General features: G+C 37.5%; 1 protein-coding gene across 1 annotated transcript in view; it reads left to right on the top strand.

The window, feature by feature from the left end:
* Positions 1-19357, top strand: part of tspan9a (tetraspanin 9a) — a 49057-nt gene that overhangs the window by 12790 nt on the left and 16910 nt on the right. The window contains 2 exon segments of the mRNA XM_038290973.1: positions 17540-17641; positions 17919-18050. Coding sequence (XP_038146901.1) covers positions 17540-17641; positions 17919-18050 — 234 coding nt within the window.

Consider the following 19357-nt stretch of genomic DNA (forward strand, 5'->3'; position numbering starts at 1 on the left):
TGTTTAGACCTAATGGGATGTGAAACCGCGATAATGTGAATCGGGAGCAGATCTGTTTCCTTTATTGCTCTTCAAATGTCATTGGCGAGCAAACCCAGTCAAACTAATTATAAGGGTTTTGGAAATTTTCTGCCAGCTTCTATGCAACACAGCTTGCAGAGTAAAGGGGAAGATTTAAAGCTATTGCTCAAACAAAATTGTAAGTTAAAGATTGACAAAAAGGATCAGATGAAGGACAAATGCTGTTCATCACATAACTCCAAGAGCAATTGCTGTTTTTGTCTTCTCCGCTGTTCAATATCCTCATCTTAAGTGAGCTTGCGTATGCTGTGTGAGGCTCTCAGCATCCTCTGCTGCAGGCTGTGATCAGAGGAATCACTAATTCACTTCTCCTATTTGATCCTCTAATCACAAGGCATTTATTAACAAGACTGGAAGACATACAGTTGTTGGCAGCTTTTAAACATGTATCAGCATGCCTGCAAGACACAAAATGTATCTTTTAAATAGGTCATGCGTAAGCCATGACTGACGCCTCGAGTGAACTTCAATCCTTCACCAAAAGTGCCTAGTTTGGCAGCAGGAGCATGTTCTCTTGAAAGCCTTTATTTAGTCACTTTTTTCCTCCTCTTATATTTCCACCTGTTTATTTCTGCTGAAGAGCCACAGTTCTTTCGTTTTAATGGAGTAATTCTCGTTGATCTTCCTCAGCCCAGCAGTCTAGCCTCCAGGTATGCGTGGGTCCTGCTTTTTTCCCTCCACAGCCCAGCGCTGTTAAGTTTCCTGATTAAATGTCGTGTAGAAGCGCATAGCATAATAAAGGCCAGCCCTGCAGTTTGCAACCAGCTGACTGCAGCAGATGGCTGGGCCACAAACCAGATTATAGGCATTCGTCTTGAGCATTGTGACCTCATTGCACCTCCGTTAGCTCAACAGGCCCAGCCTAACTGTAGAGACGGTTTATTAGCATGTTAGAGAAGGAGGGTGATAGAATGAGTAAAATAAGATGTCAAAATCATGGATTGAAAGGTGGAATTGGAGTTTTTTAATATACCCCAAAGAGAGCTTTTTGCTGCAGATATAGCACAACTGAACAATAATTTAGTAAACAACTGATATTGTCATAAAAATGAAACCTGTATTATGTACTAGACTTGTATACAGTACCTTATAGTTATGCACCATTATGTTTTTCTCACAAAACAAACAGAATCAGTCATTTTTATGGAGATTTTGGCTGATGGAAAAACACAACTTTCTTATATAAATAAAAAAAACAAAAAAAATCAAACAGGGAGATAAAAAACAACCAGACTTTTGAAAGAAAGTTAAAATACAAGCAGAAAACCCACACTATTGATCATTCTATGGTAGGGCTGAAAAATATATATTTCTTAATTTAGGTCAGTACAACATACGTTTGATATTGATACAAAGAAAAGTCTCAGAGGGACTACCAAGACTGCTCACAACAAATACCCATACAAACATATGACAATAATTTGCCATTTTTATAAAACTACTTCAATATACCATTTTAAAAATATTTGCTTTTAATGATAAAAGCTTTAATGGCAGACTGTTATGTATATTTGGAATGGAAAATCATCCCCTACCATTGGGGATGATTGAGATTAAAGCATATTACTTTGCTGAATGGCCCAGTCAAAGATTAAGCTCTAACTTACAATTTTGTATAAGACTTGAATACATTTAATCATGTTTATTTGGTTTTTAAAGATTATATTTAGGCTCGTATCTTTGATGGCCACATTGAGGACCAAAGCCTGTGTATGTGGGTGTAGGGCTTAACTCAAATTGGTTGCTGTTTTAGACTCTAACTTGTTCCATACCATTTATGGTCCTTCTCTCAGTCTGGTAATGTGACCGCCATCGAGAAGAGGGCACCACTCTTCATCTTCATTCATGACAAAATTATGATAGTTGTAAGAGAAATGAAAAGAAATGGGAAATGAAATCCTAAAGGAAACTGTTTAGGGATGATGTTACACTATATAATGAAAACAAGGATCCAAAAAGCACTTCAGGCACTTTTAAAATATAAACACTTACTGTAACAAGTTCCTTAGGCTTTCACTAGTAATGGTGAGATGAGGCCTCATGAGGCATTGAACCGTTTGGCCAAATTGCTTCAACGATCTCCACAGTTCATGAAGCTCCGTGTGAACATGTCACCACCTACTGGTGGAGTGTATAACTACAGTTTGTAATAAAATATGTGATTTTTTTTGCAATTGTTTTTCTTTCCCCTCCTTTCAAGTTCATTTGAAATTGTTAATGGTTTGTGTGTATATCAACATCTTTTGTAAGTTTTTTTTTTAAGTGTACAATTTCTTAGGACAATTATTGAAGGTGCATTACATTGTTTATTCTAACCAAAATAGTTTTAAGCAACTAGATTGGTTGTTTTTCCAACCAATCTATTCTTAGAATCTATCCAAACTCTATCCAGCAGACAGCAACTCCTACAAACTCCCACATCTTGACTGAATCCTGAGGGTGTTTTAATGCCTGTCAAATGTCTTGTGCTTTCTGAACCACTTTCCGAAGCGGTCACATGGTATCACATTATCGAGGCCTCGGACATCATAAATTTTGGCCCCTTCCGTAAATGAATCACGCGCTTCGGGGAAACGCCCCCTTCATTACTCAACACACGCCTCGAAGCCTCGGCTCATCTCATAACATCACTTGTTTTCATCTAAATTCAGAGGTGCTGCAGAGCAAACCAGCTGTGTAATCTTCCATATTCGTATACTACTGACACCCAACCACAAAAAATATGCTACTTCTCTTAAAACATATTTATTTGGGTCCAAGTTTAGTTATGCTTTTATTTTATTTTTTTCAGCCACAGAGACTGTTTAAGGTCTTCCTTTTAATTCTGCTGCCTTTAGATTGTATTTTAAACCTTCATTTAATAATTCCTTAAAAGTAATTTTAAGGAATTATTTTCATAGTTTGCTTTTGAGTTGAATTTAACCTTAAAGCTATTGTGGAGGATTTTCGCAAATTATTTAAAAGACCGCCCTCTCCACTTAAAAAGAAAATGCACATGCACAACACTGCATCCTAAACACGTGTGAGTGCACAAGCCCATTTCTCCTCATGCATGCTCTGTTTAAAAGTTGCTGTTCTCATAGCTCATACAAGCTTATTGTGCCCAAACGTGCACCCTAACCCCTAAATCCCTCAATCACTATATAGAGCGGGGACTACTGTATATAGTGGACTTTATAGTGAACTCAGTTAACTTACCGTTTGGACAGATGATCACTGCTTGTTGCTACCCTTTGGTTACTTAACTCCTCCTCCACTGCGCGGTGGCTGCGCCATCTTTGTTATTAGTCGCCACTGTCGAGTCACAGCAGCCTATGTCAACAGTGGGCCGCTGGGACAGCAAATCCCATCATTCTTTGCGAGGAGAGCTCTCTGCGCAAAGCATTCCGGAATGTATCTGCGTCTCTTGAGGCATTTCTCTTCTTCTTATACATGTCATAGACACTTTTTTCTTATAACCCTCGGCCATTTTCAAAGAACCGCGGTGAGAAAGGTGAGCTTCAATGACTGACTGAAACCGTAGCTCACCACATATATGCCTCAAGCGCAGACCATGTAGGACGGCCTTACGTAAATATATAACCAGAATGATTGACTATTAGGAGGAACACTTATTTAGATGATCCACCTGGAAATAAAAGATCATCCTCTATGCCTTTAACTTTTACCTTGTATTTCAATATTCATTTCATCTTTCTGTTAATGGTTAATTATAAGTCCTTCACATATTTTATTCCATTTATCTTCATATTTTTTCCTCTTAAGGTTAATAATATGTGACATTTCATAAAAATGTCTCAGTTCATTATTGTATGAAAAACATGTTTTTGGTTAATCGTGTTAGTATTTGATATAGCTGAGGGGAAAAGTATCTAAACAAGGATGATGTGCTTCTCTTTTGCAGATGTTAAAAAATGTATCCATATATGTAATGGAAACCCCCTCTTGCTACAAGAAAAATAATCTCGTTTTCTGATAAATTGGCAGATTGTTATTAATGATTAGTCCACAAATAAGATAAATCAACTGTTGATTTATTTTTTAATCAATAACTTTTCTGACCTAGATTTAAAAGATAGAAAATGTTCAAAAATGTTGTGACACAGTAGGACCGAAATGCAAAGGAACAACACAATTTAATGTTTCTTTATTCTTATTAGAAACGATCAAAAAACACTTTAGTTATCGCTTTAACTTCTATGTGTTTAAAAAGTATGAATGCAACGTGGCTAAGTGTGAAAATGTTTAATGGGTTAGAAAACTCTTGCAAGGCAATTTCACATTTACCCTCTTTACCCTTAGAAAAGTATATTCTGCCATCTGTAAAGGCGGACTACCGTTCAATCATTGCCCCTGCATTACTTTGCCAGACCAATTACAGACAATAAGTAGGGTTCTTTTCCATTTACCCACCAGTGCCCTGGCCTCAGGCTAGCCAGCACAAGTTTCCAGAGCAACTGAAGGAAATAAGTGTCATGTTTAATGATGTGCTGCTGGCAACCTCTGACTCTGTGGCTGTTTGTCTCCAAATCATTTATTATGCTTTCACGGTTTCAAAGTACTTGTCTTGCTCCATGCAGTAAAATCAAGACATAGATGTAGTTGGTGTCTTTGTTTCCAGAGTCAAAAGAAATTGGCAGTTCAAGCCAAGGTTCCCTGTGATCCAGTAATGATCATGGAAGGGGATGATAAAAGTACCAGTCATTTCCTAAGATGTTCAAAGTCAATTATTTTGGTTAAATGTATGAATATATAAATGATAATATGCTGCATTATGAGATGATATTATGTTATTCCTGCTGAAAATAAGCCAAAAATTCTTCTGTTATTTAACTATGCACTGAAAAGGTGACTTACTTCCATTCACAAAGGCAGAGAAATGTGAGACAGATTCTCTGGATGCTCTGCTTTCACTACAACCATTTTCATTTGAGCAGTTTAAATATGTTGACTAAAACAATTCCCATTTTATTAGTAAAGAATAGGTGTCAGCATCATGTTTTACCCCCCTGGGGCGATTTATGGAGTCTGTTTTAATGGAAAACAGCAAATGTTTGTGATGAGAAGTCTTGCTCTTTTAATTAATTCTACAAGGGTACAGAGTACAGGACTCATTACAGTTTTCCTCAAGCATGACCAAATATCTTTCCGATGTAAATACATCTGTTTGAGAAAAGCAATAAAAATAAAAAAATTCTCTTTTACAGAACAAAAAAAAACAAAAAACCTAATTGCACACAAATTATCTGGGCTGTTATTAGCAGCCAGAGTAGAATTGGGAATAACATGGTTGGCATTATTTCGAGGGAGATTTTCACAGTAGGATACCCTGAGGAAAAATACCACAGTTATAAGGTGTTACTGTGTTTACACAATAATGAAAGAAGACCATTAGATCCTTTAAATGTTTTTTTTTATTATTAAAAAGAAAGACAATTATTATAACTACCACTCTGAAACTAATAAAGCCTAACACAAAATGTTAGGCGGGTTGTGTTTTTTTGCTGTCAATGTTAACGATTCCTCCTGTCTATACTTGCCACATCTACATAGGTTGTGCTATTAAAGGCTGGCAATCTTCTCTATCAAAAGGCTTCTTTGATCACATGCACTGGAATAGATTATTAAATTATGCAGAAACAGAACAAAAAATAATGCTTTAAAGAACTAGGCCTAAGCACACTAATCTCAATCACCTTCACATACTTGTCAGCTTTATTAGACACTGCGGTGGGATGGGTTGTGTTGTTCATTCTGCAACTGTTCAGTGAGGCTGAGGTCAGGACTGCAGGCGGGCCAGTCCCTCCGCTCTACTCCCAACCTGTCTGTAGTTTCTGTTTAACCTTGCACTGTGGGTGGGATGGGTCACATCATGGAGAATAGAGTTTGGTCACTAAGAGATAAAGGATTCTGGTTGCATCCTGATCATCTCATCCCTCTTTCCAACAATGACTTTTTTTGTAGTAAGAGAGATGTAGCCCTCCATCACTGCCATCACCACAATCAGTTTGGTCTAAAGCATTTTACTTATAATAGCTCTGCATTGAACAGAAAATATACCACCTCTGTACTGTGTTAGAAGCTATCAAATGAATCATGTTATTACTGTCCTTATTTACTCTATTTTAATTTCCAAGCATTAGAGTGAATTAATATAGTTTGAACAGAGTTTGGCAAAAAACACATGAAGGACTCCCAGAGTATGGGAAAGAACTTTTGATTGAATTTTTTGGCATTCATTCTAAGCGGTATGTGTTGAGAAAAACAGCCACTGCTCATCACCTGCCCAATACAATACCAACAGTGAAACATGGTGGCTGCAGCATCATGCTGTGGAGGTGTTTTTTAGCTACAGGGACAGGACGACTGGTTGCAATTGAAGGGAAAATGAATGCAGCCAAATAAGAGATATCCTGGAAGAATGCCTCTTTCAGAGTGCTCAGGATCTCAGAATGGGCCTAAGGTTCACCTTCCAACAAGACAATGACCCTAAGCACACAATTACAATATCAAAGGAGCTGCTTGGAAACCACTCTGTGACCATTCTTGACTGGTCCAGCCAGAACCCCGACCTAAACCCAATTGAGCATCTCTGGAAAGACCTGCAAACAGCTGTCCACCAATGCTCACAATCCAACCTGACAGATCTGGACAGTGATCTGCAAGGAAGAATGGCAGAGGATCCCCAAATCCAGGTGTGAAAAACTTGTTGCATCATTCCCAAGAAGACTCGTGGCTCTACTAGATAAAACGGGTTCTTCTACTCAATGTTGAGCAAAGGGTCTGAATACTGATGACGATGTGATATTTCAGTTTTTCTTTTCTAATGAATTTGCAAAAATGTCTAAATTTAGTTTTTTTTTAGTTTCTTTTTTATTTTTTTATTTTAGCAAATGGCTGCAATGAACTAATGAGTGAAACATTTAAAGGGGTCTGAATACTTTTCGTACCCACTGGGCAACACTGGGCGAATAACAGGTTGATACTATTTACTTTGAGTGTATTAGACAGGTTGAGTCGTTGTGTTAATATTTAATTGGTATAATTTAATTTTTCTGGTCATGTATTGCCGCCTGCTTCTGTGTCTCCTTTGACATTTGTCACAGTTGTTGGTTAGTGCATTTATCACTACTGTTGTCGTTGAGCATGCAGCCAAATAGCCAAACTTAGAGACATTTTAAAACCTCTTCACAATAAGGCTGCAACCGTAGCTTTCTTACATATGTCCACTATGCTCAATCACAATAAACAATTAATGATTGATAGCCAAACAAGGCTATTTTATTTTCATTTATCTCTTCTGTTTAATTTAATTTTCTTTTTTCCTAATCATTTATTTTTATGCAAAGTATCTTGCAGTGCATTACACTATGTATGAAGATACTTCCATTTCTTCACTGTTGATGTAAAATAAGATGTATGACTTCTTGTCTGAAACTCTTGGAGAGCCATCATTTGACTGACATATTCAGCTCATTAATACTGTAGTCCTGTAGGCGAATTGTTTTGAAGGAGCATACATTCATCTTCACATGTTACGGTTCTCGGTAGATCTCTTTGCACATATATTCCAGCTGCCAGAGGCAAATACTGACATATGAAGTTTCCAGCAACTCTGAAAAATCTCAGTAGAATGTGTGTCTGACTGGGGAGCATATTGGAGCATATGACCATGAATGATAACTCTGCTCCTTGACAGCTGCATTTGTGAACTGCCACTTATCACTGGTTTCCAAGTGCTTAGCCAGCCTAAAGATGCAAACCTAATCAAAATACTTTTTTTTTTCTGTTAATCCTTTTGGGGGAAAAAGCTGAGGTCATCTTGTAACTTCACTTATCAACATTTTACATAGACCAAAATTCTGGTTTCCTTGTGGACAGGGAAAAGGCTAAAATACCACTGCTACAGAGTTTGAACATGTGTTTACAGGTATATACAGTACTCTTCCTATGCTGGAGGCCATCATTAATCCAGTGGGTTACAAATGAGATGTGCTTTTTATCTCATGTAGCTGAGTACAGAACATTAATGTCTGATTTGTTTTAGGCCTGTCTAAACCTGACTCATGGTGCTTTTGACAATGATAAATATTGATCAGCAAAACCTGTAATTTTTCATTAAATTTCGAAAACTTACTCAAACAATAAAATAGCTCTTACTTTTTGTGACCCATCATGTAATGAGTGGTGGGCTTGACTCTATATTAAAGGTGTTCAGGCTGTTGAGTAAAAATACTGTTATTTTATCTGAGACAAGAGTGTCAGTTGAGAATTATTTTCCTGACTCAAAATTTTGTAATCTATTGTGGGATTACCGGCAGCTTTATAGATGCACATTTTGTTTAATTTGCAATCTTACTAAGTGGAAAGGTTTAGGGCTACTCTATCTGCTGCAGCGCAGGCTGCCTGCTCTTTGTGATAAGTGTGGACATTGAGAGGGAGAGGGAGGACAGAGTTTGGTGCTTCTGTGTCGCCAAAGTCACCAATAACACAGAAATGAAAAAGTCTCTAGATTTGGCACTAGGCCTTTTTTCAAAATAAAAGTGCAAGAAGGGGCTGAAAAGTCATAAAATTTAGGGACAAAAGGGCTAAGTTAGCAACACTGCCTAGCTCTGAGACTGGGCGCAGTCCGAGTTTGAGGGGCAGGGATGGCACGATCGCATCACTTGACAATGCGCCGATTAACCAAGCTTTATGTTTGACGCATGTGCCTACCTAATCCATACCGGAAGCACGATCCGTACAATCAGCTCATTTGCTCAGATATTTATTCAGGTCGTCATAAATAATGTAATTATAGTACTACAAGTGCTTATTTATATCCTTAAGTCACTAAATAATACTAATACATATCTTTAAAAATGTATTAGTTAAAGATGAAAAGTTAGCTGGAAGTAGTGTAGGATCCCATTTCTGGTACAGATCGGGCACAGGCGAGTGATAAAACAGACAGGATTTTAAGGCATATATTTTCTTAGGAAATCCATTATTAACCTTTAACACATTATAGTGTAGTATGCTTACTATTTTTAGGGAGGAAAAATATTAATTTAGGTCTATTTTACAAAGAAAAATCCAGGCAACCTGGATTTATATCGTCCTGCACATGCGCTGCTCTGTCGGTGGGTTGCCTGAGATCAAAGAGAGACTGGCACTGGAACATTGTATTTATGTGCAATGGGGTTTTAGGTTAGCTGAAAAGAAGAGTTTTGAACACTTTCAAGGAATTTAAGCATGTATTTTATGCCTGATGTCGCTCAGGCTAGGAGGTCCTATGCTTAGCTCAGCCCTTATTGTATGTTAGCAGTAACTTAAAGCCCCTTATTTACACCTTATTAAATGTCTTTATAAGGGAGTCAGCAGGAAATCTAAAGCATTCCGCTCCATATTTGCATCTCCCATGCTAAAGCTTTTTTAAGAATATCCATGACAGAATTTATTGTTTCTTTCTCTTCCCAGGGGGGCTTGATGGGATTAAGATCTAGTGAATGAAGGTTATTAAAGAACCATGAACTAGCTGTCATGTTCAAGAATCAAGTTTAAAATGATTTGAGCTTTGGTGCGGTATTCTGCTTAAAGAAGTCATTAAAAGATGAGCGACAATACCCAGATAGGCCGTGGTGCCTCAACGATGCTCAGTTTGTACGAAGATACACAAAGTAAACCTAGAATATATCTGTAACACCATTACACCCCCAGCAGCAGCCTGAATCCTGTCAGTGGCCTTTCATTGGAAAGTTGCACCTGAAATTTTTATTATTTAGACCAGCCAACATTGTTCCCAAGTTTCACTGTTGTCTAAATTTTGGCCTCTGTTTACAGTTTCTTAATCAACATGAGTGTTATGGTGAGGATTAGTGGTCAACGCTGTTACTGTCTGCTATTCTCCATTGAGCTCTGATGTCCACTATTTTTTGTTCACTGGCTATTTATCTTTGTTTTTTCTGATTCTCTTCACACCTGGTAGACTGTTATCAGTGTAAAATTTCAGCAAATCAGCAGGATCTTAAGATATTTGGTCAGCAATGACCATGCCACATTAAATGTCACATAAAACCCATTTTTTCAGCTTTCTGATTATGAACAGGACAAATCATCTTCAGAATTTCTCTAAAAATAAACATAAGTTGCCTCCATGTGATTGACTCTTTGTGTTAAAAATCAGTTGAGCAGTTGTACATAATGAAATGGCAAATTACTGTTATCCGTTTCTCCATTCTGTGAGTTTCCCCGGCCGGTCAGGCTGAACCTGTTGGATTTCGGTGATGAATGTGTTGCTATGTGCAGACATGGTCAGCCTGGAGGAAAGCGTAAGCTTATCTTTGTAATGAGAATGGTGAGCTGTGTCTCAGGCCTTTGTCAACACATGCCACACATGAAATATTGCACTGATGCCCTTTGGCAACCTTCAAGGAAAATTACTGAAAAAAAACAGGATGTTGCCTCTTTGTGTTATTGGTGTAGACCTCCACAAACTAGCAAACACAAGCTTTAGTCTAGAGGTTAGTTTTCGTCTTGAGGCAATGATACTTAAATGTATTTTATCTCCTTCTTTTTTTGGAAATAAATAGGTCAGTGTTGAATTATCGTCATAGTGTTCGACTACTCATTTGTCTTAATCTTGTTAGCAGAAATCTGGATCATTAAGTTTTATTTCAGACTTCTGACACAGACTCTCATGAAGGAAATGGAGGATGTACCGAGAATGAATTTCCTCTCTGTTTTACTTTAAAGAGGTTGGGTGGGGGGGGCTCTCTTGTGGCTGTGTTAGTGCGAGAAGTTAGTAATGAGTGAGCAACATCACATATAGCCCAGCATGGGGAGCAGATGATAAAAGATGGAACCAAAGTACAAGGCAGAGATTGATGGTGCAGCTCGTCATCTAATTTTCCTGCAGAGGGACAGATATGGTAAGACCAGCAGCCTGAGGGGCAAAATGCTCAGAGCTTCCTCTGCACCACTAAAGCCACACAGTGAGGAAAAGTGGTACATACTAAAATGATGATATCGTTTACTTCAGAGAACTTAATGGAATATCTTAAATTATTTTTACATGATTTATATATACAACAACCATAGTTATATTATGGATTTTCACACTTTTTCTAAAAATAATATCTGGCTGTAGATTTAGGGTGGTAGTCCTTCTGGACGACGAACCTCCACCCAGTCAAAGGTCCACATCTTACATCATTTTTGTGTATTTAGATCTCTGACCAGCTTCCCTGTTCCTAGGAAAATAATAAACTCGGCTTTATGCTGCTACCGCAATGTTTTACCACAGGGTGGATGAATCTTTTTAGAAGCCCTTGACTTTACAGCCTAATATAACCAAAACACCTAATTCCAGTTGTCTACCCTACCAGTACCAATTTACTACAGTGGCTTATTACTTCTATTTAGCTATAGCTTTCTTTTTAACACTCAGATTAAACATCAGGTTTTTGGTGTGCACAACTTAAAGATGTATGGTTAACAGATTCTCCTATATAAGATGTACATCTCTTCAGCTCTTCTAGAGTTACCATGGTGCTTTTTTGAAAAATGTTGAACTTTTTTGCAAGAGTTCTCATTGTTTTTAGTTTTTCATGCACTAGCTAGTGGCTTGTTTTTTCAGACAGAAAAGGGGGTATGAGAGAGGGTGATAGACATGCAGCAAAGGACCACAGGTCAGATTCGAACTAAGACCTCCAAACATGGGTCGTGCGTGCAAACCACTGTGCCTCTGAAGCACGCCCAACTTTTTCCAAGAATATATTGTGAAAAAAATACAATGAGGTTTATGGTTGTAAAAAAAAATATATAAATGTGCATGTTTACAGTGTTTAGAGTGTATACAGAGTAGGATTTACAGCAGAAAGGTTGTCCTACTAAATCCATTGATAAAGTGACATAAAATGTACAGTAAGGTTTATGTACAAAAACTGCCGCTCTTTATCTCTTCATTTTTAATCTGAATGTTTGTGCGTCAGCCTGTAATGTGGTCTAACTGATTAATAGTTTTTATTTATGAACAAAAAAAATCAGAGAATGGCTAAAAGCAACTTGCTTTGTTCAAAGGCGACACACAGGACCAGCCTCTTTTTTTGCTTGTATTACAAATATACATATTCATCTTTTCTCTTCCATGAATGGTGCATTAACTATAAAGGAAACTGGGATTCCTTTCATCTTGATTTTTTTTTACTGATGATGCTGGTGAAAACAGCATATGGCACTGAATCATTTTTCTTTTTTAGCCATAATTACTCCATTTCTGAAGAGGCTCTCGGTCGCTCTTTCTAGTTAGCAAATCCTCACAGTCAAGGCAAACAGCAGGAGAGCTCAGCTATGAATCTGTGTTTCATTAACACATCCAGTAAGATATTCATCTTCACCAGACATGGCACGACCCTAAACACGTTGTCGGGGTTCAGTCAAGAGGAAAATGATTTGCTTGTACTTTGGATGGGGAAGCTTAGGCGAAACAAAGTGTCACAACCACAGACATCACATGAAAGTCTTAATTACTATTTTCAAAGTGGATCAGAGTGATGTTGTGTCTTTTGCAGGAATCATTTTAAAGGAGAAAATTATGACCAGATTTCCACATGGTCTAAAGAAAATATAAAATCTGTTGAAAGATGCTAATTTATTAAGGAAGTTAAATAGAAAAAATAAAATAAAAAAATATTTCATTTAAATGAAAGAAAAAAGAAATAAATAACTGTTTTATTTTGTTTAATTTTATGTGTTTGGCATTTTATTTGTTTTATGCATACTCTTCGGTCAGTGGCAGGCACTGCATATGGTATATATGGTATACATATATATATATACATTTGGACATTAATTTTCAACGTTTAAAAACAGAAACCCCCAATTGTATGTGTTATGACCAGTGTTGGGCACGTTACTTTGAAAAAGTAATTAGTTATAGTTACTAGTTACCCAAAAAGTAACAGAGTTACTAACTGAGTTACTCCACAATAAAGATAACTAGTTACTAGTAAAAGTAACTATTGCATTACTTTTGCGATTCTCGCCCCCGTAACCCTCACCTTCCGGCCCCCACCTTCTCCCGTGTGTTTCAGATGCCAGCTGAATAGAGTGGACGACAAAGAAAAGTACCTGCAGAGTTTTGCATGTATTGCAACTCAATGTAAATGGCATCGGGTGGAATGCTATTTGACGGGCCTATAAACCCTGTCAGAAAGCTTTACCCCTGCTTAACATGGAGGGAACGGTATCTGATGGACTTCTAAACCCAGTCAAAGTAATTACTTAGATTACTTGTTACTATAAAAAGGTAACAGCGTTAGTAACTTTCAACATTGTTACTCCCATCACTGGTTATGGCCGAGAAGAAGATTATTGTGAGGGTGAATACAGAGATCAATTAAACAAATATCCCAGCTAAGACAACTACAATCCACTACTTTATAACCACAGTTCTGCAACATTTGCATCATCAGTAGCTGTTCAGATTCAATACGGATCTGATTAACAGATAAAATAACGCATAAAGCATGAAAATAAAATATATTGCACCCACCAAGGATGCTGATTATTTTTAAATAAAATCCATCCTTCTGTCTTCTTGCAGGAAATCTCTCTCCATTTACTGTAGGATCAGCCATTGAGGACAGAAAACCTTTTTGCAAAAGCGCATCTAAAATACAAATTGTCGCCAGCTTAACCTTGCTGTAAATATTTTTGCTCTAACTGAACAATCAGAGGACAGAAAAATAATGATGTAGTAATGTTCCTGCTAGCTGGTCCCGTGGGACAAATTTGAAATCTGATTAGTCGAAGAAAATGTTCCTCATGAATATTGTAAAGGAAAAATCATTCAACACTGCAGATTCTGAAGGCGCCGGGCAGATTTGATTGACATAGCAACTACAATCTGATTGGACAAAAAATATAGCAACCACATAAACAGCGCAGCAAAGAGAAATGCTACAAAATTAAGAGAATGGATTGTTTAGAATAGATTAATATAGTTGGAAAGAAGAAAATTAAAGTTTAGGTTGTGAATGTAGGTGAATGTTTCTGATTGATTTTAGGCCTGAAGTGAAGGCCTTGAAGGTCTGCACAGCCCACCACAGTCTTTTGTTAACAGTATTATTATGAAGTGCTTTATAAGTTTAACTGTATTAATTGTATCTAACTTAATTGTACAGTATATATACTATGATACAAGGTTCCAAGCATATTTAAGTAGCAGCATTTTTATCCAGTAACTTAAGTGAGAAATGTTTAACAAATCAATTAGAAATCAATTTAAGGCTCAAAGATGTTTGCCTAGTTGCTTCTTCCTGGAAGAGGTAAATTTAAAGCGTACCTATTTGACAAATTCAGGATGAATTGTACTCTGCTAAACTAAAAGATTTAAGATTCTTTAAAAATGTAGCACAGCATCATGTTGGTCGAAATTTTGCACATAAACCTTCAAATCACTGAATTATTGAATATGAATGTGTTGCATTCTAGTACAATTTAATTAGTGAGGAGAGGTATGCTTTAAAAAAAGCAATGGAATCCCTCTCCATCTGTTATGTATAAAAGGTGCATGAATGATCTTTTGTTGCAGCAACTGGCAAGAAAACGTTTTACCTAAGGAGGAAAGAATGGATTACATTAAATGCCAGGAAAATTTGGATGCAGACTTGACACCTGTACCTGCAAATATGAGGAAGAATGCCTTCAGTAATTGAATAAGGCACATTATCACAGCTGCAAAGGCACAAAAAAGTTTGTGACAAACCCGCCAAACTAATTATTTAAAAAGTTGGTTTTCAGTCTGTTTTTTTTTTCCTCTGAAGCAGTTTCAGTGGTTATTAAGAACTAGTTTTGTTTTTTAACTTTTTTTTCATATATTTATTAAAACAGTTTTTATGTCCTCACAGTAAAGTAAGATATGAATAATCAAAGAAAAATCTCCTAGTGACCCTTCTGTACTATTATTTGAAGAATACAGACAGAAGAAAATCTGTTTGTGCTGCTCACATCCCCTCTACCTGCACAGCTCTTGCCTCTTTTCAACCTCAAGACTGCCTTTGCTGCAGCTGTGCATCGATGTAAAGCACATAGATGTTATTTCACCCCTACCAGTTAGTGTGCCAGGGCTTATTATCGGCTATCATTGCTAGCCCCGCCTACTTGCATGCATATTGTGGTGTTGTTCAAGGAGGACTGTAGCGTCATACAGAAAAAGGGAGAGGGACCTAGAAGCTGTGCCTGTTCCAATTTTGTAAGCTAAGTCAACAATTTTCTTAGAACACCCCACTGTGGCTTTAAAGAACTAAAAAGTTTTGCAGAAATAATGAACATTACATTTCAACCATAGTAATGCTTACAGTACAGTGAATGTTTGAACATTTCACGCTTAATACTGGACTAAGGGTATACATGCATTCGTCCTATGTTCTATACCTGCTTGTCCTTGCAGGGTTTTTGGGGATGGAGGAGCAGCAGCTGTTGCTTTTCTTTAGCACTTACTTGGTGAGAGTTTGGGTGCACCCTGCAGGGTTCTTTGTTGGTTACAGACCAATGCAGAGACAAACAACAGTGCCAGGAACGGGAGTGTGCACAGACCAAATTACCTTTTAGTCACATTTTGGTATGGTCATGCAAACTCCAAGCAGAAAGACGCCCGACTTCAATTCAAACCTAGGAACAACACTATCAACCATGCAAACCCAGCCTCTAATCTTCAAGTAGAATTGCTGAGATGTTTGGAATTGTTTCAAGACATTGAACCTTTTTTTACTGAAATACACCGCCTTAGCAAAGCTATTCTGACATTCATCAAATTCAGGTGTTCCTGTCAATTTCATGAATATAGCTGTTGAAAATCCAGCAACTAGAAGGGGTCGCTCTCTTGAGCTCAGTTAATTCCATCTTAGTACCATAAGGATGCCATCAATGGAACGTTCTATAGAGAGCTTTACACATCCAGGTGACTAAAGTGCTTTACACAAAACAAATAAACACATATGAAGCATGAAATAGGCAGAAAAGAAAACAGCAATGGTAAAACTAATAGAATAGGAGTAGTTACCAAAAAAATAGTTGTCAGTTGCCTGAAAGATAGAAAATAAAAACTACAGTCCTCGTTCTTGTGAGCATCTAAAAGCTGCAGATTACCTGATTTCTATTGTAAAATCATGCAAGACAGCAACTCGAAATAGTAGGGTCATTAAAGCTGAGAAGAAAATGCACTGATATCTCCAACCTTATTGCAGTCAGTAGCTGCTGATTTCCAATCTGTAGATTTACTGTAGATTAGCATAAAAACAGTGCAGAGAGAGCTTAATGGAATAGGTTCCCATGGCTGAGCAACTGCATCCATGACTCAACATCAACAAGCTGAATGTGTCGGATGCAGTGGTGTAAAACAAGCTGCCCCTGGACTCTACAGCAGCTGAGACATGTTCTCTGGAGGGACAGTTCATGCATCTCTATCTGGCAATCTAATAGATGAGTCTGAGTTTGGCATATGGACACAGAAGGAAACAGGCCTTGTTACATTTTATCTCCAGGGATCACACTGCCTCACGTCGATGTATTTCCTGAGCACTGCTTCCTGTGTTCTTCTCCATCACTGACAGTCACTGCACTAAGTTAGTAATAGAAAATGCAGGCAGCATTTCGTGTTATAGAGATTACTGACAGATTTTTACAGAACTTCGGTTTCCTCTAAAATGCAGCAGTACAGAGCTAGGGTCAATGGAGTCAGGTTAATGTCATCAAAATGTGCTTACTGACTTCTACCTATGAATTATATTTATTTCAAACTTAATCCTAGAGCATGACATTGCAGTGCTGAAAAAAAAAATAATAATAGCAGAAGGAGAGCAAACATGAAATAAAGTATTTAAATCAAATGTTTAACAGCTGATCTTACTGTGGCGGATTTCAGATGCAGCAGTTTTAATGATTTCTTTCAAATTTACACTCTGCTGTTTTAGAGTATCAAAGAATAATCCTTCCTGAAATCTGAAATCTGTAAACCCTATACTTTTTGAAAATATAGTCTCATCTATTTAAACACAATTAAAGAAGCATTAGGTGCTTACCGAAATTCCGTTTAATTTGCTTTTGTTTTATTGCCATTGTACAGTTGTTGCAAAGGTTTTTTTTTTGCATTTCACCATTAATGTGCTTGGTACTTTTCGTAAAAACACTTATTTGTCATGAAAAAAAAAACAATTTTCTTGCAGTTGCTCGACATCCTCTAAAAGCACTCGCTGCACAACATGGGTAATAGCAGAATTGTTTACATCTATATTAAAAGGAAGATGATTTGAAAAGAGTAAGAGATGTGGATGCAGAGCTGCAAACACTCAAGCTAACACTGCCTTCTTGAATCTGAACACCACATAAAGACTCTGTGGAAAGCCGGTGCTCAAATGACTGCCCTCGCTGAGACGAACACTCTGCCGAAAGGCTAATGTTTTCTTTTTATCTGCAGGTGAGGGAGAATGCTAAGCAGGACCTGAAGGATGGGCTGGCCCTTTACAACTCAGAAAACAACATAGGCCTTCGAAACGCATGGAACATCATCCAGGCAGAGGTCGGCACATTACAAAAGGACTGGAAACATTAACATCAATGTTTAAACGCCTAAATTCAAAGTTATTCTGAAATATTCCAGCTAATGCATTTTCAGACTTGTAGCTGTACCATTAATATAATATTTGAAAAAATTCTAAACTGGCTGGTGAAGCAGTCTCCTTTCCATTATTTATGACCAACAAACCAATAAAAATGTGTTTTACCACCAAGTTTATCCCAGGTCTCTTTGGATTGTGTTAACTATGTTTGTTTTGAATTGAATGTGTCAATCACAGTGGAAGTGCTGCGGTGTTATAGCGTACACAGACTGGCACGACGCCCTGAGGGAGAAAGTGGTTCCTGACCGCTGCTGCCAAGAGCATTACCAAAACTGTGGCCGTAACTCCACCAACATGTTCTGGAACGGGGTGAGTTCCCAGTGACGTAAAGGCAAGCCTGCACTACTTTATAACAATATCAACTACATGTTTGTTCATTTCAGTAAAAGGTTCAACACATTTTTACATAAATGAATTAAATACCGAATGATACATTTGAATTACATCTCTGTTTATTTGATTATTTTCTGGGGAATGAAACCCAACTTTACTGTATGAGCAAAATATGCTCTCAGTACTTGTCTGGGCTCCTTTTGCATGAAATAATGGCACAATGCCAGATGGCATAGATGAGGTGTTCGGGAAGCACAGGCTGCTTTAACGGAGAGCTCCAAGGTAGGGAAAATCTATTATATTGGAGATTTCTTTGATAGAAAAAAACCCCAAAGTACTCTGGATTTATCTAATAAAAGAAAGTAAAGTTGGACTACAGACAAAAATTATATCTTTCAGCGTATAGTATATTTAACAATCAAGGTCAACTTTAAATATATGAGTTTTTAACTCGGATTTAACTCAGGGTTTCATCATTCTGATGTCTGTAATCCTCTCCTGACCAAAGCCTGCAGATTCTCTATGGGTTTACATCAAAATAGAATAGAATAGACCTTACTGTCAATCAACCACGTAACAGTACCTTACATAGAAGACTGAAATTGCATTTCTTTAAGCTTTCTGATCAGACTAGTTTAGTGAAGTTACTGTGGAGATTAAAGCCAGGTACTTTTGGCCAAGCCCTGCTAGAAAAGGAAATCAGCATTTCCACAAAGCTTGTCAGCAGAAAAAAGCACAAAGTGCTCTGCATTGAGGTTTCCTCTCTGACTTTGGATCTGATAAAACCCAGTGGACCAACACCAGCAGATAACATGGCTCCTCCAATAATCACTGACCGTGAAAACTTCACACTGGACTGCAAGCAACTTGGATTCTTCTAAAGGGGTAATTTCTGGCCAGATTTGGACCAGTGAGCAGTCTCTCTTTTCCAGACAAGTATAAATTATCTTCCTCATATCTCTGCTTCAGAAGCAGCTTAAAAGAAATAAGAGGTGAAGAATATGACAGCTTTAGTCCATGCATTGGATACATCTATTGTATATGCAATGTTTTAGAAATTCTGACTGACTCTAAGTTGTGCTTTGTTTACCTACCAACTGCTCTTTTTGTATATCTTGGTTACAATTTTCTTTTCTCTTTCACCAAGCTGACCATTAATAATATGCTTGGATCGAGAACTGTAAACATTTAGCACCCTTTTGTCACTTTTCGTCTTTGTAGAAGGTGTCAGTGACCTCGGCAGCTGGTTGTGTAGGCCTCAACAGAACATATTTGCATTAAAA

This window comes from Cyprinodon tularosa, unplaced genomic scaffold (assembly GCF_016077235.1).
Source record: "Cyprinodon tularosa strain WSP-4 unplaced genomic scaffold, ASM1607723v1 ctg290, whole genome shotgun sequence".
In the NCBI taxonomy this organism is placed as follows: Eukaryota; Metazoa; Chordata; class Actinopteri; order Cyprinodontiformes; family Cyprinodontidae; genus Cyprinodon; species Cyprinodon tularosa.